The 22,453-nt window shown below is 44.2% G+C and overlaps 13 protein-coding genes across 13 annotated transcripts; 6 read left to right on the top strand and 7 right to left on the bottom strand.

Annotated features, from left to right (window-relative positions):
- Positions 1-25: 25 nt before the first annotated feature.
- TOT_020000424 (uncharacterized protein) lies at positions 26-2,342 on the top strand (the record flags this gene model as incomplete). The annotated part of the gene is given in 10 exon segments (XM_009692168.1): positions 26-145; positions 156-302; positions 343-700; positions 732-793; positions 871-1,157; positions 1,189-1,252; positions 1,302-1,410; positions 1,561-1,654; positions 1,794-2,088; positions 2,121-2,342. 10 exon segments carry the CDS (start codon positions 26-28, stop codon positions 2,340-2,342), a joined length of 1,758 nt encoding a protein of 585 aa, XP_009690463.1.
- A 141-nt stretch (positions 2,343-2,483) lies between these two features.
- On the bottom strand, positions 2,484-3,597 carry TOT_020000423 (uncharacterized protein; the record flags this gene model as incomplete). Its single annotated transcript, XM_009692167.1, has 5 exons — positions 2,484-2,806; positions 2,901-2,983; positions 3,090-3,192; positions 3,335-3,408; positions 3,449-3,597. 5 exons carry the CDS (start codon positions 3,595-3,597, stop codon positions 2,484-2,486), a joined length of 732 nt encoding a protein of 243 aa, XP_009690462.1.
- Positions 3,598-3,837: 240 nt separating this feature from the next.
- On the bottom strand, positions 3,838-4,923 carry TOT_020000422 (uncharacterized protein; the record flags this gene model as incomplete). The annotated part of the gene is made up of 3 exons (XM_009692166.1): positions 3,838-4,507; positions 4,535-4,617; positions 4,669-4,923. 3 exons carry the CDS (start codon positions 4,921-4,923, stop codon positions 3,838-3,840), a joined length of 1,008 nt encoding a protein of 335 aa, XP_009690461.1.
- A 400-nt stretch (positions 4,924-5,323) lies between these two features.
- TOT_020000421 (conserved hypothetical protein) lies at positions 5,324-6,480 on the bottom strand (the record flags this gene model as incomplete). Its single annotated transcript, XM_009692165.1, has 2 exons — positions 5,324-5,773; positions 5,860-6,480. 2 exons carry the CDS (start codon positions 6,478-6,480, stop codon positions 5,324-5,326), a joined length of 1,071 nt encoding a protein of 356 aa, XP_009690460.1.
- A 532-nt stretch (positions 6,481-7,012) lies between these two features.
- TOT_020000420 (ATP-dependent RNA helicase) lies at positions 7,013-9,523 on the bottom strand (the record flags this gene model as incomplete). The annotated part of the gene is made up of 9 exons (XM_009692164.1): positions 7,013-7,087; positions 7,148-7,280; positions 7,312-7,495; positions 7,584-7,653; positions 7,693-7,785; positions 7,844-7,951; positions 8,015-8,249; positions 8,289-9,247; positions 9,299-9,523. The coding sequence occupies 9 exons, from the start codon at positions 9,521-9,523 to the stop codon at positions 7,013-7,015; spliced, it is 2,082 nt and encodes a 693-aa protein (XP_009690459.1).
- A 491-nt stretch (positions 9,524-10,014) lies between these two features.
- On the top strand, positions 10,015-12,527 carry TOT_020000419 (mitochondrial respiratory chain complexes assembly protein; the record flags this gene model as incomplete). Its single annotated transcript, XM_009692163.1, has 3 exons — positions 10,015-10,668; positions 10,705-10,917; positions 11,073-12,527. The coding sequence occupies 3 exons, from the start codon at positions 10,015-10,017 to the stop codon at positions 12,525-12,527; spliced, it is 2,322 nt and encodes a 773-aa protein (XP_009690458.1).
- Positions 12,528-12,886: 359 nt separating this feature from the next.
- Positions 12,887-13,686, top strand: TOT_020000418 (uncharacterized protein; the record flags this gene model as incomplete). The annotated part of the gene is made up of 3 exons (XM_009692162.1): positions 12,887-13,226; positions 13,365-13,468; positions 13,591-13,686. The coding sequence occupies 3 exons, from the start codon at positions 12,887-12,889 to the stop codon at positions 13,684-13,686; spliced, it is 540 nt and encodes a 179-aa protein (XP_009690457.1).
- A 1-nt stretch (position 13,687) lies between these two features.
- TOT_020000417 (conserved hypothetical protein) lies at positions 13,688-14,394 on the bottom strand (the record flags this gene model as incomplete). Its single annotated transcript, XM_009692161.1, has 2 exons — positions 13,688-14,217; positions 14,250-14,394. The coding sequence occupies 2 exons, from the start codon at positions 14,392-14,394 to the stop codon at positions 13,688-13,690; spliced, it is 675 nt and encodes a 224-aa protein (XP_009690456.1).
- A 422-nt stretch (positions 14,395-14,816) lies between these two features.
- On the top strand, positions 14,817-15,209 carry TOT_020000416 (conserved hypothetical protein; the record flags this gene model as incomplete). Its single annotated transcript, XM_009692160.1, has 1 exon — positions 14,817-15,209. The coding sequence occupies one exon, from the start codon at positions 14,817-14,819 to the stop codon at positions 15,207-15,209; it is 393 nt and encodes a 130-aa protein (XP_009690455.1).
- Positions 15,210-15,370: 161 nt separating this feature from the next.
- Positions 15,371-16,810, bottom strand: TOT_020000415 (conserved hypothetical protein; the record flags this gene model as incomplete). The annotated part of the gene is made up of 1 exon (XM_009692159.1): positions 15,371-16,810. The coding sequence occupies one exon, from the start codon at positions 16,808-16,810 to the stop codon at positions 15,371-15,373; it is 1,440 nt and encodes a 479-aa protein (XP_009690454.1).
- Positions 16,811-17,921: 1,111 nt separating this feature from the next.
- TOT_020000414 (signal recognition particle receptor subunit alpha) lies at positions 17,922-19,697 on the top strand (the record flags this gene model as incomplete). Its single annotated transcript, XM_009692158.1, has 3 exons — positions 17,922-18,059; positions 18,128-18,223; positions 18,255-19,697. The coding sequence occupies 3 exons, from the start codon at positions 17,922-17,924 to the stop codon at positions 19,695-19,697; spliced, it is 1,677 nt and encodes a 558-aa protein (XP_009690453.1).
- Positions 19,698-19,862: 165 nt separating this feature from the next.
- TOT_020000413 (nucleoside diphosphate kinase) lies at positions 19,863-20,315 on the bottom strand (the record flags this gene model as incomplete). Its single annotated transcript, XM_009692157.1, has 1 exon — positions 19,863-20,315. The coding sequence occupies one exon, from the start codon at positions 20,313-20,315 to the stop codon at positions 19,863-19,865; it is 453 nt and encodes a 150-aa protein (XP_009690452.1).
- Positions 20,316-20,646: 331 nt separating this feature from the next.
- Positions 20,647-22,185, top strand: TOT_020000412 (uncharacterized protein; the record flags this gene model as incomplete). Its single annotated transcript, XM_009692156.1, has 1 exon — positions 20,647-22,185. The coding sequence occupies one exon, from the start codon at positions 20,647-20,649 to the stop codon at positions 22,183-22,185; it is 1,539 nt and encodes a 512-aa protein (XP_009690451.1).
- Between the last annotated feature and the right edge of the window lie 268 nt (positions 22,186-22,453).

Raw genomic sequence — 22,453 nt, 5'->3', positions numbered from 1 at the left:
AGAAGGGCCATTTTATTTTACTTAAATGATTTTTAATCTTTCTTCTTCACAAAACACACTACTAGTATTTGTATTCGTATTAAACTCGTACACGTTGTCATTCCAGGTCGCGGGCCGGGTGAGGATTCGACCGTTAGCTCTAAACGTTTTTTCAGACACACGCACACAAATTTGGGCCTAATGACCTGTATTCGCACTCAGAGGAGCTTGGAGCGCTCAAAAGGACAAACGCCGAGACGGTTCGGGGAGCGCAGTGTTACCTTCCGCCAGAGCAGAGAATCCAGCGCTGGATACAAGATAAGGTAGAGTCAGTGGCCAAAAAGGCGCAAAACGTGTTTTTAGTGGGAGGAGGCCTCCAAAAAGTTCGGATTCCAGGAGTATTCGATGCCGGTGCTGACACATACGACGGTGTTCGAGAACGCGAGCACACGGACGGTAAGTTGGAGAAAACGGAGAAACACGCAGGATGATGAGCACTTTAAGGAGCTGTACAAGTTTAGAGACAAAAAGGGGAGAAATGTGTCTTTGAGAGGCGACGTAACGCCTCAGTTCATGAACATGCTCAAGTCGCTGAGGTCCAGGGACTCGACGCTGCAGTTGAGGACGCTCAAATGGTACACCATCGCAGATTGCTGGCGCTACGAGCGCCCGAGTTATTGTAGAAGAAGGAATCACATTCAGTGGAACGCAGACGTAATAGGTTAGCGGCCACCTGAGCACAATGTGTACAGGAATCGACAGTTTGGACGTGGAGCTTGACATAATATCGCTACTAATACACTTCTTTAAATCGGTAAGAACACAGGCCCTTTATACAGAATCACACATGGGCTATTAGTACAAAATATCGGCTACACACTAATTACGCAGGTCGGAATCACAGAACACGACGTTAAAATATCAATAAATCACAGAGACTTCACAGGGGAGCTCTTGAAGCACTTGGGATTTAAAGAATATTCGCCGGAATGGTTTTATAAATTCTCTAAAACACTAGATAAGTATAAGAAGACTGCAAAAAATGAGCTCAACGCAATGCTGAGTGAGTTAGGTATGAGCCCTTCTCAATGCAAGGAGCTCCACAGAGTAATAGAATCGTCCAAAACACTAAGGGATTTGGAAAAATTCATTAAATCAGAAAGCTTGTTTCAATTAAGGTAAAGTTTAATTAGAGTCAGATAATTGTAGGAGTTTAACTAAAGGGCTAAGGGATAGAGGATACTTAAACTGGATTGATTTTGACCTAACAATAGTTAGTTTACACTTATTTTCGTTGTCATTGTTAATGCAATGTCAAACAGGTTCGAGGAAACGAGTATTATACAGGGATAGTCTTTGAGTGTTTTGACAGAGCAAATATACTGCCAAGGTCATTGGCGGGGGGAGGAAGATATGATAACTATTTTGACGGTAAGATTTTAAACATGGATGCATATGCACAAGCTCACACGTGCACATCTACTCCCACGTAGATAAACGCACACATAAAAGCACACACTTAGATATAAACATATATTACACACACGTAAAAACACGGTTACACTAAAGCCACTTATGTAGATTCTGATCCAGTATTGCGGTACTCGGCTGGATTTGGTATGGGCAACGTAGCACTCACGAATCTGTTGAAACACAAGTATTACTCCAGTCACACGTTATTTACACCACAGATAACCGTTTTAACAAATATACGCACACGCTTACACCCACTTATACACACAGCTGTGCTTACACCCTCTTATACACACATGGATAGATACCCAAATAGGTCTCGACTAATAGCGCTAATTTAGGAACTTGATACCTGAGCCACCTAGTCTGGCTGACGTACTGGTTTTTCTTGAGAATGTAAGCGTACTTTCAGCTGACGACAAAGGTGGCGAAGTTGAACAGGAGTACACTCGCAACATTGGCGGCCACGGGAGTGAAGATGCCATGGGACCCATGAGTGACACTAACAGTGAAACTGTCGGAGTCAACAGCGCTGAAAAAAAACACATCCTTGAGCAGAGGAAGTGTTTACTCAACCTCATGGAGATTTTGAGGCACAACGACTTGTCCGTTTACCACTACTACAAGACTCCAAAGGTGCCATTTCACACCACTAACAGTGTTTTTAGTTGAAGAGGGCGCTGCGATTCGCCGAGAAGTGGGCGGTGCCATTCTTTCTGATGCCAGTTACTCTTGATGGGAAGCCAATGGTGATGCTGAAGAACCTTCACCTCAGAACTCAGGTTAGCTCACGCTCAAATCACGTAACCGTTCAGGAGTACTTCGGCGTCGACGACCCATCATTGTACGAGCGCGTGTTAACTCGAATAAAGAAACTGAATGTAAAATAGCACCTGTAATCACGGTAATTACACACTTATTACAAGTCACACAGCTACACGGTATTCAAAAGACACTAGCTAAAAGTCATGTGCGCAATATTTACATTAAAATGGCTCCATTCACAATTGAGCAGTGTGTGTGTTCATTGTTTACAGCTCCTCTTCCAGTTCCTCGAGGAACTTGTCGCACTCGTCCTGGTACTTTTCCTTCATCTCCCACCATATCTGCTGATTGGGCAGCTTCTCTTGCGATTTGTTTAGGCTGTTCCAGACGCCCGGGTTCTCCTTCTTCAGCGTGATTGAGAACCTGCCCATGGACACTGGCGTCACCTTGGTTTCGTTGCCGATGACCTTGTTGAACAGGTGCAGGTCAACCTGGTACTTCTTCCTCTTACCCGAGTGCGTTCCGATTCCACTGTACTGGAGCCTGTCCTTGTCCACGTTCAAAACCTCGTCTTCAACTTGCAGGGCACCTGCACGGACATGAATGTCAACTACATAACCAACTGCCAACTACATAGACTACCGATTTTATAAACTACATGGCCAACTATGTGTAAAGCGTACCCGGACTACTCCATCTTGCCGAGAATTTGATGGCTAAAAACACTTCATTAGGTGATTCTGCCCACTGCAAGGCCGCGTTAACTCTAAAAATAAATGAGAACACACACCATCATCGTAATTATAACTAAAATCGTAGTCATTATTACAATCATCATTGTTACCATTACAATAATTCACTAATAAACTTACACATCCAACTCGTTATAGTGTTTACTCAATAAATTTAAAAGTTCCTTAGAGTTCTTCTGAACCGTTTCAATGGCAGAATGAACAGAAGAAGTCAAGTCAATGTCTGCAAATTATTCATCATTGTAGGTTTCCATGAAATTTAAATTAATGTTTAACCAGAGCTGTTTTTGTACCATAAGATAGTTTATAAATAACCATTTTTCAGTAACTGTGTTTTATTTATTCATCTTCGTTCCATTCCGTACCTTGTTCGTGAGAAAGCATCACGATCTTCTTCGCCAAATCCCACCAATTGTTGTAAATACACGTTTCAATGTCCCTAAATGGTAATTTATTAAACCGCTTGGCAATCTACTTACGTATCTGTCGGAACATATTTTGGGAACTTCGTGCTGATCTTCTCACTCATATATGAGTACTCGGGGGACACAACGTTGGAAGAACTACTGATGTTTATTCGAACTAGGAATAGAATCAAATAATATAATACATTGTATAGTATAACCATCTTAAACCGATGTAAACTCAGAATATCATGTTTGTGCAACTACTAAATAAATAAAGAGAACGAAAACTGCGACTTCAGCCAATTACACAATTTTAAACCCTAAATAAATATACATATCAAATTATCTTGATAAGATGTTGTTTTTTACTACAACATCCTCAATGTGGGAACCGCTAGAAATCAGAAAAAAATTTAAGGAGGCTTCGAAAATAAATAAATTATCCTTAAACTTACAAAACATTAACTTTTAGATATCGATGCGTTCATGAGTTGTTTTCTCAGCTCGCTCAGTGAAAGTTTTGTTGCGGCCTTGCTCGGCACAGCATCCTGAACCTGCTTCGGCGGGGCCTGCGGCTCTTCCACAGCCTCCTCCTCCACGACCTCAATTTCAAACTCGTTTTCCGGGTGCAAATCTCCCACCTCCTCATCCGGCTTCTCCTTCACCTGCTCCATTTCCTTCAGAATGTGCTCCTTCTCCTTCTGCCTCTGAAGACAGTACTGTTCCGAACATTCCGGCGTGCACTCTATTGAGTACGACGGCATATAGTCCTGCAGCGAGTTGTAGGCCAAGAACCTCGTGACGTTCCCGAATTTCAGCAGGTACTTGAGCGCGTTGTGTGCAAGCAGGCCTGCGACCACGCCCATCGTCGTGGGCAGGCTTGCAGTGCAGACGTCGGCCCGCTTTATCTTGCTCTCGTCGCCGTTTGTGGCGATGACGTACGGCGGCGCGCACAGGAAGCAGGCGGTAATTCCCGGGATGCAGGTCTGTATCTGTCCGCTGGTGGCGTTTTCCGACACTCCCGAGTTCATCCACACCTGGTCCGCCTTGCAGCAGGCCTTATTTATGGTCACTCTGGCCGCATAGTTGTCCACACAGCTGAGCACCAAGTCTACTTGGGAGTTGTTCATGCTCCCGTGGACAATCTTTTCGTAGAACAGCTCGTATTCTCTGGTAATATTACAGTTAACGGGCTCTATTATGACGTGAGGGTTAATTACATTTAGGGTGTCCTTGGCAGCCTACAGCTAATAGTTAGCAACATACTTGTTTATATGTGAATGTGTGTTTACCTGAACTTTCGGCAAGCCCCGCTGGTCGGGCCTGTAAAACAGTCTATTCATGTTTGCCAACTCTATTTCGTCGTAGTCGAAAAGAATAAGCTTTCCTACTCCACATCTGGTCAGCATTTCGGCGACCACAGCCCCAACTCCTCCAACACCTACGATGGCAACAGTGCAGGTGCGAATATGGTCGTAATTTTCGACGACTCCCATCTTTTCAAGAGCTTTGAGCCTTGAAGACGGGTCGTCCTTTAACATTGACATTTGCGATGGTTAAACTAAATCTAAAAATACTATTAAAGAAACAAAATACGATTAAAAATATAATACAATAATAAAAATTTATGAAGAGTGTAAATAACTGAATTTAACATCACAATGAATCATAGGGTGACACAGCACAGGAATCCAACTTGAATAAAATATAAAAACGAAAATTGTCATCGAATCAGATTGAAATTAAAATTTTAGAAACAGAATTTTAAAACTACTAGTATCTTTGGTTAAAACTGCATTAAATCGTTAAATCTTTTGTAGAATCCCATGAAAATTTTAAAACTGACCACAACCCTGTGAGCTTCAGGACGTTTTGGGCAACACGTGGTGTGTTTAAATCATTCAGAGTTCAGGGGCCTGAAATTCCATTAAAACCGGGGTGTGTAAGTTAACTTACGAATTGAGGTGCGTTAGGGTAGGCCTGCCTGAGGAGGAACTCCTCGAACTCCCTCTCAGTCATGTCCATGAAGTCCTTGTTTCTGAAGCTGGAATACTCGCGCATCGTCTCAATGCGAACGCTTTCCTTCTTCTCAGCCAACACGGTCTTTTTCTCGTTCTCAATGGCCTGAATGTAGTCTATCCTCTCAGTGAAGCCGGAGTGGCGGTAATCCTGGCCATTGCTGGTGTAATAGTACGACCTGGCGGCGTCATAGTCAGGGTCATCGGAAATGAACATGCCGGCAATTATGTCAGCCCTCAGTTCCTTGAGAATAGCCCTGACGATGCCCAATGCAGCGAGAACGAGGCCCTCAATGAACTCCACAGCATCCTTGGGATCGACCTTAGGGAGCTCGAAGTCCCTTTTGAAGCTCCTGAACGCCTTATCGAGAGGAGAGCTCTGAAAAATGTTAATGAATGGAATAGCTGGGCAACCACAATAGGTAGTAGCACAGTGCAATGCGACGACTACTGTTAAAAACGTACCTTTACGAAGTTAGGGTTCCTCCTCGAGGCTCTTGGACGCATAGCATAGCTGACCTCGGAACCGTAGCCGCTGAGGTCGCTGTAATGCCTATTCAAGGTGTTGTTCCTGGAAACTATGGTGGAGGCGTTGCTGAAAGGAGTGCCGAAGGCCAGCTTCACGTCGTTCTGCTTCCCCTTGGCCTGCACTGGAAACTTAACGGGGTAGACGTCAGTGGTGTACACCTTGGGGACAAAGACCCTCGAGTTGTTCGTGGCACTGCTGTGGGTCCTGCCGAAAGCCTTGGGCTTGCCGTTGCTCTTAACAGGGTTCGTCGAGTTCCTCCTCCTGAACAGAATGGTCGGCTTTGGAGACCCGAACGACGTCACCCCCTGGCAGAAGGGCTTCGAACCTGAGGTGTTCATCCTCTGATTCAAGATGGTGCTTTGCCTGCTTAGGTTATTGGGGCTGTAGGCCGCGTATTGGTTGGGAGTGGGAACAGGGTACTCGCCAAAGTAGCCGGGATGTGCCGTAAACCCAGGTGACATAAAAGGCGCCGTTGGCATGAAAGTATGCCTTTCCTGAGGCGAAGCGCCTATCACGGGCGTGTAATAAATTCCAGAATCCTTGGAATAATACTGCATAGTGATGTACGTGCGTCGAGTGTGTGAAAAGTTAAAACCGTTTACTTTTTGTTAAATAAACCAGATTCCTTTTTAAATCAGCACCAAATAAATTTAAAAATCACCCCTTCACCTATTTAGACTTACTATAAGGGGCGCTAAAATTTTAAATCGATGGTGTGTAGCTACAACAACGGATACTGAACAATCTCGCAATATAGCTGTTTATTCAATTCAATCGAGATAAAACAATCAAGGTTCCCCTTTAAATCAATCTTCGCGCGGAATTAATAAAAAAGTCAGACTTGAAATAATAAAACTAGCATTTACGACGGATGAGCGTTGATTCTAAATGTAAGTCGAGTGCACTCTCCAGCATTATGCCAAAACCGTTAAAATTAAACACAAATCAAGGTAATAAAGAGAAAGCAAACTCAGATGACATTCAAATTTACGTGGAACGCAAAATAGTTTCAACGGCTGTTTGTGATGCTCAGCCGACTCAGAATCGCCCGAAGCCGAAAACAAATACGTCCATATTTTTTCATCACGTTCATCTGCGCTTCTTCCTCCCCTTTCCCCTCAGAATCCACCGTTTCAGGGACTTCGAGTCCGTTAAGTCGACGTCCTCACCCTCCCCCAGCTCCTCACGCTCCTACACACGCTTTCTGCCTCTTCATAGACATACCTCTCCAGCTTCACTCAGTTCCTCGTTGTTCAGCAGCTTTTCCACATTTTTTGGGTCGAACTTTTTCCTTTTAAGTTTTTTAACGAGCGCCTCCTCCCTTCTAAACTCATTCCACTCCTCATAAGTGTTGTTCCTACGGTCTTACGTTGGTTACTCTATCAAACCTTTTTGCCTTCCTCTTCTCAGATCTAGTCCTTTTGCTCTTTTCTGGCTCCTTCTTTGCCGGCTTCCTCCTTTCAGGCACGTGTTCGCTCAGCTCCTTGAGTCTTCTGGATTCCTTTTCTGCGTCCAGGAAGGGAACATCGCGAGGGTTTACTGATGACTGCAAAAAGTGCGATATGTTCTTCCCTATGACACTTTAAGTCCACCAATAAATTACAAAAGGATTAGTGAACAGTCTAACTCTCAACTAAATGTGTAAACAATTCCATCTTACCCAGTATCTCCTTTACTCTGGGAATCCTCAGAACTCCTAGTGATGTTGCTAGCGACCCGTAATCCAGTTTCTAAACGAGGTAAATCATACTTTTAATTCCAAAACTAACGTGCTTCTCAAATATATACTTCAACGAGTGCTCTGAGTATGCTCTGGTATACGACACAAACGCCCTCGAGGATGAGAGTAGTATATCCCTGTTCTACAAATAAATCAGTGCATCAACAGAGAAATCACTGTAGTTACGTGGCTTTACTTACAGTTGAATTCATGGCTCTTAGACAAGCGAGGATAAACGACGTCCTTTCCCAGGGCAGCACTGGGTTGACCACTGGGTTCGACTTTAGGTGCTCCAAGTAAGTTGAACTCTCCGATTTTGCGATATTCTCAACATGGGCACCGTCTTCTCCACCACCAACATCACTATCAACGCCACCGGCCTTATCTTCCAGCTTATCTGCGTAGAGTACGTAAGGCAGCCCCGTGCCGTTCTTATCTGAATTCCCAGTGCTGCTGCATATGTCTTTTACTTCGTCTAAAATATACGGTGGTATTCTCGTCAACTCTATCTTCCTGTTAATCTGGAACTGTATGTACGACTCCTCCGTCTCTGTCAAAAGGAGCAGGGCGTTGCCGACACTATCCGCTCTACCTGCCCTTCCAATCCTGTGGAGGTAGAAGTTCGGGTCCTGAGGCGGGTCGAACTGGAGAATCCAGTCTATTCTGGGTATGTCTATGCCCCTCGAGAATATATCCGTGCACAGCAACACGCTAAGGCTCCCACCCGAGTCCGACTTAAACATGTTTATGTTTTTGTTCCTCTTCTTTGTGGTCAGCTTCCTGTGTATTCTATAGTAGTTCACGCTAGTTTTCCCCTTCGCCTTATCCTTGTACTTCAGTGGGTTCGCGGTCGACGACAGTCTTGTAATCACCTCGTAGTAGTAGTCCACGAGATCGCATGAGAGGAAGAACAGCACCAGCTTCGTCGCTCCTGCCTTCCTCAAGTACTCTATGAACACCAGTGCGAAGTGCAGCTTCTGCTCCGTGCTCAGGATCAAGTAGTAGTTATTCAGCCCCTTCGGTGTAGTATAGTTTGTCGCGTTTGCCACTTCATTCGACAAACTTGACACGTAATTTTGCGATAAATCATCTGCATTGATAAATATCTGATTCGACAGGCACAGCTTCGACAGCGTCTGCACTCCACTCGTCAGAGTCGCTGAAAACAGGCCCGTCTTCCTCTGCTTCGGCAAGTGTCTGAAGATCTTACTCATGTCGTTCTGGTATCCCATTTCGAGGAACCTGTCCGCCTCGTCCAGTATTACGAATCCCAGATTCTTAAACGTCCACACTCGCTCGTGCTCCAACTTATCCATTAGGTGACTCAGCCTCCCTGGCGTCGCCACTATAAAGCACTTTACGTACTCTCTCTCCTTTGCGTTTGACAGGAACTTGACGTCATTCTCCACCGTGGTACCTCCTATGATCAGTGAACAGTACAAATTCCTTTCCATGATCTTAAACGTGTGCTTAATCTTCGCTCTTGGCTTCTCCACTCTCCCTTCATTCTCGATGTAAACAAGTGCATCCACTATTATTTCAAAAACCTGCGTGGCAAGCTCCCTCGTCGGCAGTACTATAACTGAGTACACATCCAACAGGTTCTTGAACTCATAGTTCTCATTTTGCAGATACGTGTGCAAAATTGGAATCACAAAGCACAGGGTCTTCCCGGAGCCAGTGCACGATTGTACCAGTACATCGTTGCCCTTCTTCAGAAATGTGTTTATAGAGAGCGACTGTACCCTGGTCATGTGCCTCAAATTGTTACTGTAGAGCCATTTGAGGATAAGTTCATGGATTCCTAATGTAGAAAAATCATCTCCCATTCGAGTAGGATCCGATTCATCTGAATCGCTACTAGAATCTTGAGATTCCATTTATTTATGTGATTTATAATGATATACACAAAACCAAATCAGGTGTACAAGTAACGAAATATTTAAAATATATGATAAAATGATCAAGATTTCAAATAATTGAATACAGCTTATTCAACTTACACAATTTTAAAATTATACAAAATTCGATAAAATAAACAACATTTGTAAATCTAATATATATAATTGCTTGGAGTTTATATTACAAGATAATTTCAAATGTAGAAAATTATATTAAAATACTCCAAACTTCTATATTACACAATACATATATATAAACACTGTATTCATTTTTACGAACACTCAACACCTAATAGGGTACATTGTACAAATTTGTTTTAAAATTTATTCAGTATATTTTTTTTCACTCACGTAACTATGTATTTTTATTTGCTTAATATTTCACATATTTTTTAAATTACCAATGTAAATTTTATTTCAAGATATTATTATCACGAATATAGTTGTTAAAAGCTAGGTGTTTTATTATAATGATTTTGTCGAAAACTGCTGGAAGAACAATCTTATCAGAGTATTTGCTTTTAAATTTTAATAGAAGAACTTCTCGAACCCTTTTGAAGTACTACAAAAGATATGTAACCAGTTCTCCGAAAGTATGTTTTAATTTGTTAAACAATAACGTCAATTCACCACTAAATTTAAGCTGTATAATAAACAATAAATTCTTCTCAACGGAGAGACCGCCTCCAGGATTTGGAAAATTTTCAAACAAGGACGAACCTTCTGTATCCACCACTCACAAAAAGAAGGACTCAGAAGAGTCGGAACAAAGAGCATCAGACTCGAGGAAGACGAACGATAACGAACGCAACGATGAGGACGCAAAGGAAGATCGCAAACCGGGATATTGGAAGATATTTGATCCATCATCGCTGTTTATTTTGGGACTCGCATTCATAGCGCTGCTGGAGCTGACGGAACCGTATGGGTTAACGAACGAAATAACGATGCAGGAGTTCCTATCAAAATATTTCGTAAAGGCCTATATAGATAGAATACAGGTTGTGAACAAGGATTACTGCCGATGTTACATATCAGAGCACTGTCCAATCAAAACGCCGAAATACGTGACGTTCAGAATAGGATCAATAGACCTGTTTGAACAGAAAATAGATAATATACAGGTGAATTAGTAAAAATCTAATCTTTTTAAAATTCAGGCATCAATGGGACTTCATCCAAGTAACTATATACCGATCCACTACGTATATGAGATAAACTTTCTAACTGAGATGAAGAAATTCACACCCTTCTTATTTTTTCTGCTTTTAATGGGAGTTGGATTGAGAAAGATAAGCATCAGAGGGTCAAACAGTATCAACCCGTTCATGAGGATAGGAAAGGCATCGCCAATAGAGGGGAAGGAAGTAAAGGTAGCCGATTACTCATGATAGTTATTTATATTTTATTACTATTAATTATGGGATTATGGGCCATGTTAAAGTGTAATGGAGAATTGTTAATACAGAATTAAATAATACAACAATAAAAGAAAATTATTGGTAAAAGTGTATACATTGATGCTTAGGTCAACGTTAAGTTCAAGGACGTGGCAGGGATGAATGAAGCGAAGGCAGAAATAACGGAATTCGTGGATTTCCTGAGAAGCCCGAAGACGTACGAGTCGTACGGAGCGAAGATACCGAAGGGAGTGCTGCTGTGCGGAGCACCAGGAACAGGAAAGACGATGCTGGCGAAGGCAGTGGCAGGAGAAGCAAACGTGCCCTTCTACTCAATGTCAGGAAGCGACTTCATAGAAGTGTTCGTGGGAGTAGGTCCGTCGAGAGTGCGCGACCTGTTCGAAAAGGCACGCAAAAACGCACCCTCAATAGTATTCATAGACGAAATAGACGCAATAGGAAGAAAGAGGTCGAAGTCAGGATTCACAGCAGGCTCAAACGACGAAAGAGAGAATACACTGAACCAGCTGCTGGTGGAAATGGATGGATTTAAGCCGACGACAGGAGTGATAGTGCTGGCAGGAACAAATAGAGCAGACATACTGGACCCAGCACTGACGAGGCCAGGAAGGTTTGACAGAACAGTGAACATACCGAAGCCGGACCTGGACGAAAGGTACGAAATATTCAAAGTGCACCTGAAGCCGCTCAAGTTCAGCAGCACGGCGGACGTGGAGGAGTACGCAAGAAGACTGGCCTCGCTGACGCCGAACTTCGTGGGAGCAGAAATCGCAAACGTGTGCAACGAAGCAGCAATACAAGCAGCAAGAAGAAAGTCGCAGGACGGAGTGAGCATGGGCGACTTCGACAACGCAATAGAAAGAGTGGTCGCAGGAATGAGGAAGCCGCCAGGACTGCTCTCGCCGCAGCAGAAGCTGGCAGTGGCGTACCACGAGGTAGGCCACGCGCTGGTGGGCTGGTGGCTGGAGCACGCAGACCCAGTGCTTAAGGTGTCGATCATCCCGAGGACGAGCGGAGCACTGGGATACGCGCAGCAGATGCCGGACGACTCAATGCTCTTCACGAGAGACGCGCTGCTGGACAAGATCGCAGTGATCCTGGGAGGAAGAGCGGCCGAGGACATCTTCATAGGGAAGATAACGACGGGAGCGACAGACGACCTGAACAAGGTGACGAAAATGTGCTACGCATTCGTGTCGCAGTGGGGAATGAACTCGGAGCTGGGCCTGGTGTCGTTCCAGAGAGACGGAGGCGACGACGCGAACTTCTACAGAAGCTACTCGGAGACGACGGCGCAGCTGATCGACAGAGAGGTGAGGACGATCATTGAGAACCAGTACCAGCGAGTGAAGAACATGCTCGCAGGGAAGGCGGAGCTGGTGCACAAGCTCTCGAAGCTGCTCTACGACAAGGAGACGATCACGTACCACGACATAGCGAGCTGCGTGGGAGAACGCGAGTTCCCAATGAACGAGCGCTACAGGCCGTACATCGAGGCGAAGGCGAAGGAGGTGAAGGTGGTGGAGCCGCCCGCGGAAGCGAAGGAGGAGCCGACAAAGTAATGTTTTACAAACAACGTGTTCACAACACACAAACACACCCGTGTGTCCGTGTATGTATGCAAAAACATCTGTGTATACGTGTAAGCCTGCGGCAACGCTAGTGAGGTTGGGTGAGGCAATGTGTACATGGAGCAGTCACACAGACAACTAATATCGATCATTTATAGAAACTGGCGAGGTAAGATCACGATTCAGAGAAGATTGAAAGTGAAAAATATGCAAACAAGCGTGTATCAAATAGTTGAGATTCTTAGCAGCATATAACGGGCAACATCACACAAGTGTGGGAAAATAGTTTAGAAAAAGCTGAAAAGGACAATTAAAAAATGCCAATTCATGTAATATAGAGTTTATAGAACATGGAAGATGATAAATCAGAATCGGAGGAACAGAAAACGCCCAAGGCCCAGCCACTCACGCCGGAGCTGGTGGAATACTGCAAGTTCTGCTCAATGCCGTACGACTTCTGCGACTTCGGCGACAAGTGGGAGACCGGGGTGTGCTTCAAGGAGTGCTCGCTGCGATACCCGGACATCTTCCCGCTCGACAAGTTGACCTTTGACAACCTGTCCTTCTCGTCGCTGACGGTGAAGGGAAAGAAGAAGCCAGCGAAGGAGACGCCCGCGGAGATCGTGATCCAGAAGGCGGCGAGGACGAAGCGCAAGGCGATAACGTCAGTGACAGGACTGCACTTGTTTGGTAGGTTCCACTCCACGCCTGTGTTTATGCTAGAGCATCATGTGCGCCCTCATAAATCAGCATCAAGCTGCACTGACGACTATTAGCGTACACCGGGCATAAACGCACACAAATCAACACCCACACATAGTCGTTTAGGCGTGAAGCTGGAGGAAGCATCGAAGCTGTTTTCAAAGCAGTTTGCAACTGGAGCGAACGTCGTCAAGGGCGTGCCAGGCCAAGTAGATAGAGTAGACATACAGGTAAGCCATAGATAATTTGCGAGGCCGCGATAGAATCACAGCGCCAGTCACGCTGATGCAGTTACCACATACATGGATCTACAGTACGATATTAGAGAGTCACAGCTATAAGAATGTGTTAGGGCGACGTGGAGGAACAGCTGGTGGAGCTGCTGACCACCAAGTACCCGGAAATAACCGAAGATAAAATCGTGAGGATGCAGGCGAAGACGAAATAGACTACTCTAGAGCTACAACCTCTTTAAACCTAAGATTGTCAAAGTCTTTCCATTTCTTGCTACATGAAATAGCTAGCAGCCGCGCAGTGACGTCGGGGCTCTCGTTGTGGATCACGAAGGCCTCTTCGGGGATGACGAGCACCTGGATGCGCCGCTTGCAGCGCGTGCGCTTCCTCTTAATCGAGTTCAGGCTCTCGAAGAAGACCGCGCCGTTCTCGATTTCGATGAACACGATCACCATGGTGCCCCTGACGTTGATGAGTGGCCCGTAGACAGAGTTGGGCCTTATCAGGATGAGTCCGTAGGAGGAAACACCTCTGCGCGTCGCGATCGGCACCAGCGTGTCCAGGGTCCCCGTGCCGAGTCTGCTCGAGTTGAACAGAGCGGGCTCGTCCATCACGACCACCTCGGAGAAGTCGGGCCCTCCCTCGTAGTTCTCCAGGGCGCTGAAAAACTTCTCAGACTCCCTCCTTACGCGCTCGTACTCCTCCTTCTTCCTCAGGAGCTTCTTCAAGTTTAATGACTCTTTCTCTGAACTGTCGTGAGACGTGAGTGTAACAAACCTGAGTTGGACTTCCGTCTAACGGGTTCGACGTCCAAGGTGGTATCTTCGCCCGAGGGCTCTGCAGAGTTGCTGAAAAAATCTATTTTCAAGTTATTTCTGGCCAGTTTCGCGGTTATCCGCCTCCTATTAGGTTTAGAACTCATTCTTTTAGACTAGTGTGTTTATTCAAAGGAGTGTGTATTAAAATCACTATGATACATTTAAAATTAACAAGGCATTAAAAATACAACACAGATAGGAGAATATTTGTCAACAAACGATTAAAATAACATATAAAGTATACATATTCCAGCTGACCACACAATGGAACATTTATGTAATTACGACATACTACCACAATGTATTTATAATTAATTTATCGAAATTCAAGATATAGTGCCGTTTCTACATCTTTGCTCCAGTGGATTTATTTTTTAGTTTTAACCTTGTTTATGTGATATTTATATTTCACATGTTGTTGAATTAATTCATTCAACCAATATGTTATTTAACTGAATACCTTGTATTTAAACGAAACGGGGATTTATAATCACTTATTCACACAACATTGCATATATGTAATACCATGAGAACTCAACTTTTGCGAAATACAAAGAAGGTTTTGTCTGATTCTCTTCCAGCGAGGGCCGTAAAGGCAGACCTGGCTACGCATGATACAGGTTCACTATATGAAAAGCTGCGCCCGTTCGCGACGCCAGTGAACGTCCAGGGCATATGGAGAGCCCCGAGGGCACAGGGCTTCACCAAGGAGCAGTTTGACAGGGCGTACCCGCCCTCCTACAGGAGCATGAGGATAGGGCTGCCGCCGCCTGAAACTCTCGCAGCCAAACACGTGGACCCGAAGTTCGACGAAATATCGCCCCTGGTGTGGACGCTGATCATATTCACGCCGCTCACATACTGGTACGCCTACGAGTACTACAGCGAGCTGTTCCCGCCGAAGGAAATATCACACTAATTTTATATTTGTTTACGCAAACGCATAGATATTTAACAATACACACTGACATGTAAACGTAGTAGGTATTTAATATTATACACCGGCACGGGTACGTATATGTGATACTGTTACTACATTAGGGTTAAGTTACATGGTTGCTAGTTAAGGTGACATGAGCGTTAAACTGATATGCGTCTCTGTAAAGATTGCTTCGGGGTGAGCTGAGTGTCTTTGCACGAGTCGGCGAGGTTCGATGAGCGGGTGACGACGGTCATTTTCCAGACGAGAGAGGGCTCGGGAGTGTTCTCGACCTTGGCGTCAGCGCCCTTCTTCGACTGGGAGGCGGAGGCCACGTCGACGGGCTCAGCCTTCACCGAAGCGTTAAGGTCCAGCCTGTCCTGCAGCTGGTCGTTGAGCTCATTCGAGGGGGAGGAAAAGGCCGAGGCGTAGTTGGTGAGATTCTCAGTGATGCTGTCGGGGGTGTACTCGAGAATCTTCTTCGACCTCTTGACCAGTCTCCCCGACATGGTGGTGATGGAGCCCTTGGGGTCGAGCGTGGAGTAGCTCTGCTCCTTCTTTACCTCGACGTAGTTGTCGCTGGAGTCGGAGGAGGCCGAGGTCTGCGAGCCGCGGCCGAACCCGTAGAACCTGTTCGACTTTGACTTTGCAAAGCAGTGGTTCTTGTACACGGTGAGCGCCTGCTTGAAGATGCCGAACTGGTGCGCGAGCTCCCAGAGCATGGGTATGCTGAAGAACGGGAGGCTGCTGATGGACGAGGGTGAGTTTCTCGACTGCAGAATGGCCTTGTAGTGCTCGGGGTCCTGCCTGTAGACCCTCCTGAGCAGCTCCAGAAGCGCGCTCCTGCCCTTGGCGCCGAGGTGCCTTGTGAAGCCCGGGTGCCACTCGAGGTCGTAGAGGTTCTCGATGGTGTCGTTTGCGCCGTAGTCGATCTTCCTGCTGTTCACGTACTCCTTCTCCACCAGCTTAGTGCCGTGGTCGGCCTTGGCGGGGGCTGCCTTGCGGGTCTTCTTCGACTTCGGCTTAGGCCTCGGTGCGGCGGTTGGAGCCGGCTCGGTCCTTACCACCAGCTTGCAGGGCGGTTCCTCGGGGGCCTGTGCCTTGGGCGGCGGCGCAACCTTTTCATCCTTCGGGAACCTGATGTCCACTGCCGACAGGTCGGCGGGAATCTCGCACTTCACGAGGTCTATTAACGATTGGAACGGGTTGTCCGTTGCGGGCTCCTCGATCTGGCCGTAGAGCTTCGAGAAGTCCAGGCCGCTCTCGCAGACGTCGCCAATGCTCTCGTTCCTGGTCAACTCCCTGTAGTTGCTGAAGAAGTCCTCCAGCGTGTAGTGGCCGTTTGCGGAGGCCACGTCGTCGGTGTCCACCGGCTTCATGTTGCAGTCCTGGCCCTGTGAGTGCTCGTTAGGGTACATAGAGTAGGTCGACAGCTGCATCACAACCCCTCCAGGGGCTCCGCCTTTCTCCAGGAAGGAGCTTGACTTGGAGTCCTCGAACATCATTGAGCGCGGCGACACGTCGTCATAGTCCATGTCGTAGCTATCAGTTAACGAGCCCATGGGCGACATAACAGAATCCAACTTATAAATAAACTTCATTCTTTAAATATATTGGCTACTTAGTGGTATGTGTAATCGACTTCGTTTCAAAAATTAAAATTATTCTACATTTGGGGAGAGAGAGACTACATTAAAAAGAGATTAAGTATGCCTTAACCTGTACTGAATTTGGTGAAATTGAGCTTTATTAGCTATTTTAAAACAGCTTCATTAATTATAAAAGTTTAGACGGACAATTTCGAATAAATGTCTAAACTGTGTATTGAGAAGTACACTACTATGAAAACTTAGTGAGTAGCACCTAGAAAAATGCCATGTCTATTGAAAACATCTCCGAACATAACCTAAGTATGTTTCCAAGATAAGAAGACAATCAAATGTTGGTTAAACGACTACAGAAAGTTCAAATTGTGGTACACACACAAACTGTGAACTAACCTACAGTGATGCAAATTAGGTTTCAAAAAATTATAGGTATTACTTTATGTTAAAAAAAATAAACACTGCTCTCGTAATTTGAGGAATTAAATACAGAGCAACGAGTGTTTACACGAGCACAAGTTAGAGTAATAAAACCTATTAAAATTTAAAATTAAAAGTTTCTAAAATAAAGAAACATAATAGACGAGATTTTAATCTGCAGAAAGTAGTGCTAAAGCCATTAGGCGTACCTTAAACCACGAGACAGAATAGGTGCACGGCCTGTTTTGCTCAAAACAGTACACAAACATGGCCAATATACCAGATTCTTATAAAATACCATTAAATAAAGACGAGAGGAGCAATTTCCAACCCGTGTTTATAAAAAATTACTTTATGTAATTATATATAATTCTTTGATACAATGTCTATAAAAATATAACACAAAATAAATAAACTCCGTGATAAATAGTATTTTAAATTAATTATTCAAAATAATGGTTAACTAAATTTTAAAGGTGTAAATCAATATAAGTACACTATAAGAATCTTTATTGAACGGCACAACAGTTAGTTGTGTAAACTCGAATAATCCAAAATTTCATTTATCTTAATATTTTATTAAACTTATATTGTAAAAAATCATTTTTATTAATCGTAAATCTCCATGTCAATTCTTAATATTTTATGATAGATGTTTTACTTTGTCAATCTGCATATGTTGTAAACCATGATCGACTCAGCAGCCTTGATCAGTCGCGGAGGCTTGGTTCTCTGGACATATAGCTTTGAAGAAGCTTCCAATGTCTTTATTCCTGATGATAAATGTACTTATATCAACGATTTAGTTCAAACAGTTATACTCCAGGTAATATTAGCGAATTTATACAATAATATTATTGCTTTAAAATTAAAAGGAAATAAACGATTTTTTAGGAAAAAGGAGGTGACAGACATTCATGTATAGACGGAATTCACTTTAGATGGACCGTAATAAACACACTCGATTCCATGTTGTTCATATCATACAAGGTAACCGGAAAAGTAACTGAAACGTTTTTAGGGTATTCAAAACACACAAAGCCTTGTCGATTTGTTAAACAATTGCTCAAAAACACTTGTAAACACAGTTAAGTCGAAGTTAGGGGAAGTGAGTAGCGTCAATTGGATTCAAACACCCTTTGATTTTAACTTCGACGACGATTTCCGCTCATTCGTACTGCAAGCAGGCCTAAATAACATACGAGTATCGCAACACACCTCCACACCAGACGCCACGAGGAACGCTGTTCCAAAGCAACCTAAGGAGTCGAAGGATGGGAAGGAGGGGAAACAATCCACTAAAGTAATGAGGCAATGGGGAGTTAAAACGACAGTAACACAAAAGGACATGGATGAACTGGACTACTCAGATAAGACGGAAGCTCCACCAGTGGTAAACAACACGTACACGTCGCCAGTGAGTAAAGCGGAGCCAGTAAAAAAGGCAGTGGAGTCTAAAGTGGCAAACATATTTAATGCAGTTAAAAGGCTCGTTAAGCCGAGAGAAGATTCGGAGGATAAGTCGTCGCAGTGGTTCCTGGACCACTTCTCAAACCTGGTGCTGACGTACGCAGGGAACCTGACGCTGACGGAGGAGACAGTGAAGGCGCCGCTGAACGAGCTGAAGAACAAGCTGAGGTCGAAGAACGTGGCTGCGGACATCTGCGACATGATAGGAGACTCAGTGTCAGAATCCCTGGTGGGAAGAAAGACAGAGTCGCTGAAGTCGCTCTCAGCAACAGTGCGCGAGGCGCTGGAGGGAGCAGTGAGACGCATCCTCACGCCGAATGAGCCAATCAACCTCATCAAGAACATCAGAGAGACGAACATGAGCGGAGGAGTGTACTCACTGGTCTTCCTGGGGGTCAACGGCGTCGGAAAGTCGACGAGTCTGGCGAAGGTGGCCTTCCTCCTGAAGACGAACGGCTTCAACGTGCTGCTGGTGGCCTGCGACACCTTCAGGTCGGGCGCAGTGGAGCAGCTGAAGATACACGCGAACAACCTGGGCCTGGAGCTCTTCGAGCGCGGCTACGGCAAGGACCCGTCGCAGATAGCGCGGGAGGGCCTGAAGTACGCGGCGGCGAACAACTACAACGTCGTGCTCATCGACACTGCGGGGCGGATGCAGGACAACGAGCCGCTGATGGCGGCGCTGGCGAAGCTCATCAACGTCAACAACCCGAACATGATCCTCTTTGTGGGCGAGGCGCTGGTGGGCAACGACGCGGTGGACCAGCTGCGCAAGTTCAACGCCGCGATCAGCAAGATGGGCGAGAGCGCGCGCAACCGCAGCATCGACGGCCTCGTGCTCACGAAGTTCGACACCGTCGACGACAAGGTGGGCGCGGCGCTCTCGATGGTGTACATCACGGGGCGGCCGATCCTCTTCGTGGGAAACGGCCAGAGCTACAAGGACCTCTCGAGTCTGGACGTCGACGTCATAGTGAAGCACCTCATAGCGTAGGCTCACAAGGCGAACACACACATAAACTCCTGCCTATTTTACATTAACCATGTACTCGTACACACCTGCCTATTTTACGTTAACCATGTACAGTACACGCCTAGGTAAATACCACATTAAGGGCTCTTCACAGCGTGTGTGCGCACACACTGGACATGAGTTGGACTATACGACCCACTTGGCGGCGTTGGGAGTCCAACTCACAAACTCATCGGGGGAGAACCAGAGGTTGCACTCGCTGAGAGCGTCCTCGAGGGAGCTGCTGGCGTGGACGAGGTTCTTCGAGAGCGTGAGTCCGAAATCGCCTCTGAGGGTCCCGGGGGCGCTGTCCACGGGGTTCGTGACTCCCAGGAGCGACCTTCCAACCTTGACGGCGTTGGGGCCCTCCCAAGCCGTGCAGAACACAGGGCCCTGTCCGACGAAGGCGACGAGCTCGGGAAAAAAGGGCTTGCCCTCGTGGGCCGCGTAGTGCTTCTCGACGAGCTCCTTTGAGGGAACCTTAAACTTGGCAGCGACGAGCTTCAAACCCTTGTTCTCAAACCTCTTTACGACCTCGCCGATCAAGTTCCTGTGAACGCCGTCAGGCTTAACCATGACAAAAGTCCTCTCGTCAGTCATTGTGTATGTTATTGGGAAAAAATTAGGTAATTAGACTGGAATAGACAGAATTTGGAATTAGAACAAACAGCTAAATAAAACTAAAAATAAAATTTAAAGAAAGTAAAACAAGAAACTGTTTTATATTGTGAATTTGTTAGCATACACCCCATCCAACTAATATGTGTTAACAGAAAAGTGGATTCTTTTACACCAGTTTTAAAAACAATTCATTATATTAAATGAGATCATGATTGTAACTATATTTTAAAAAATTTGTGACAAAATATTACAAATACAATGAAATAGACGAATTTATTTACACCTTTTTATTCCTCAATTTTATAGTATAATGAACTCACACCTTCATAATAAAACTAGCTCAAATGAATCTTACACACACTCTAAGGTTTTAAAAGAAACTTTACATTTTAAATTTGTAAAATATTTGGATATATTTTGTATTTTATGGCTTATACTTAATAAAAGACTTAAAGTTTATAATTGTAGATCGCAAAAAGCATTAATCGATCGTATAAATGCAGCTTGTAACAACAAAATTGAATCATTTCAAATATCAAGAGATTTGATATTAGAATATATCAAAAACACATCATTCCATGGAGTAATCGCAGCCTTTATTTCAAAAATCGAGAGTAAATTTAATTTCAACAAGCGTAAATACAGTAGATTGGAGCCACTGTCATACGAAGATTTTGAATTGTGCAATGTAGTATTGGGAAGGGAGCCATTTGGACTCTATTCCGTTGTAAAAAAATGTATGTGCGCATTCAATTCGACAAATAAAAAAGAGGTAGACGTTAAATCAGAGTTCAAAAGTCTATCGGATAAGTGGAGAGAAAATAGAGCATTTGAATGTACAAAGTGTTTGAAAAGTGAAGATAGGTATTCATTAGTGGGAGTGGTTGTTCCATTTGTATTGTCAAAGCACCGAGAGTATGAATATGAACACCCTGATGTTCAGAAAAAAAGGAAAATATCAGAAAATATGGATAAGGATTATAGATCGTACGAGTTTAATCAAAAATTATACTCGTCAAGTTCAAAATATCCAATGGAAAATATAATAGGAGGCTCAGAAAAATGGTACGAGAGAAGAGATAGCCAATCAGGCCATCTATCAGATCTTGTGTTCGAGTTGGTAAGCATTATGCTTGAAGAAAATGGCGACTCTGTAGTTAGTGAGGAACTATATTCACTAGCCTCAATAATTAAAAGTAATATAACTGATGAAAATTTGGATGATTATTCCAAAGGAGGATGTGACGATAATGGTATGTTTGACGCTGATGTGATGAGTAAATTGGTAGAGGAATATGGAACAACACTGGAAAAAATGGTAAAATTTAAGCCATTTCCAACAACATATTGGCTGACAGATAAGAATCTAATAACGAGAGTGTCGAAGCTAGAGTCGGATGGTATGATAAAAGTTATTCAGAGCATTATGGATGAACAAATAAAAGAGTACAATAACCAAGGTAAAGGCGGAAAGAGTGAAGAATTTGTAAGGAATATAATAGAAGATAACCTGTCATACCTAGTTAGAAGATATCAACTAACACACCCAGTACTGATAGAAGTTTTATATAACATGATATTTAACTCGAACGTATTCAGAACTGTTATGGAAGAGGAAGGGTTGAATAGAAAGATGCAGTACGTTAGAATGGATGAAGGTGGAGGAAAAAGGAGTAAAAAGGAACAAAATCACATTTTGTTCAAGGGATTGGCGATACTGAACACGCTGCGAATACACGGAATAGCAGGGTCGAAGGACTTTTTACACATCAAGTGCCTACACACGAACCTGGCATATGAAATATCGGAAGGGTCATATATAGGCTCATTGGTCTCAAAACTAATATAGTAGTAAAATGTATACAATGTATGAGGTATATATGGCACAAAAAATGAAATATGATGTGAGTAGTATCTCATACACAACTGTGCCGTACAAATGACAATTAATTGATGGACAGGTTGTTATAATATATATTGTCGTTTATAAATGAATAATATGATAAATTATATGTATATGTATAATATAATGATTGTAATTGTGTCAAATTAAAAGTAGAATCGTTGAGAATATCTATTGATATTATATCGCAAAAAGGTGAATAAATTTAAAGTTT

The sequence above is a fragment of the Theileria orientalis genome, chromosome 2, assembly GCF_000740895.1.
Source record: "Theileria orientalis strain Shintoku DNA, chromosome 2, complete genome".
Taxonomy (NCBI): domain Eukaryota; phylum Apicomplexa; class Aconoidasida; order Piroplasmida; family Theileriidae; genus Theileria; species Theileria orientalis.
Note: the sequence above shows the minus strand (reverse complement) of the source record. Positions and strands in the feature narration are given on the sequence as shown.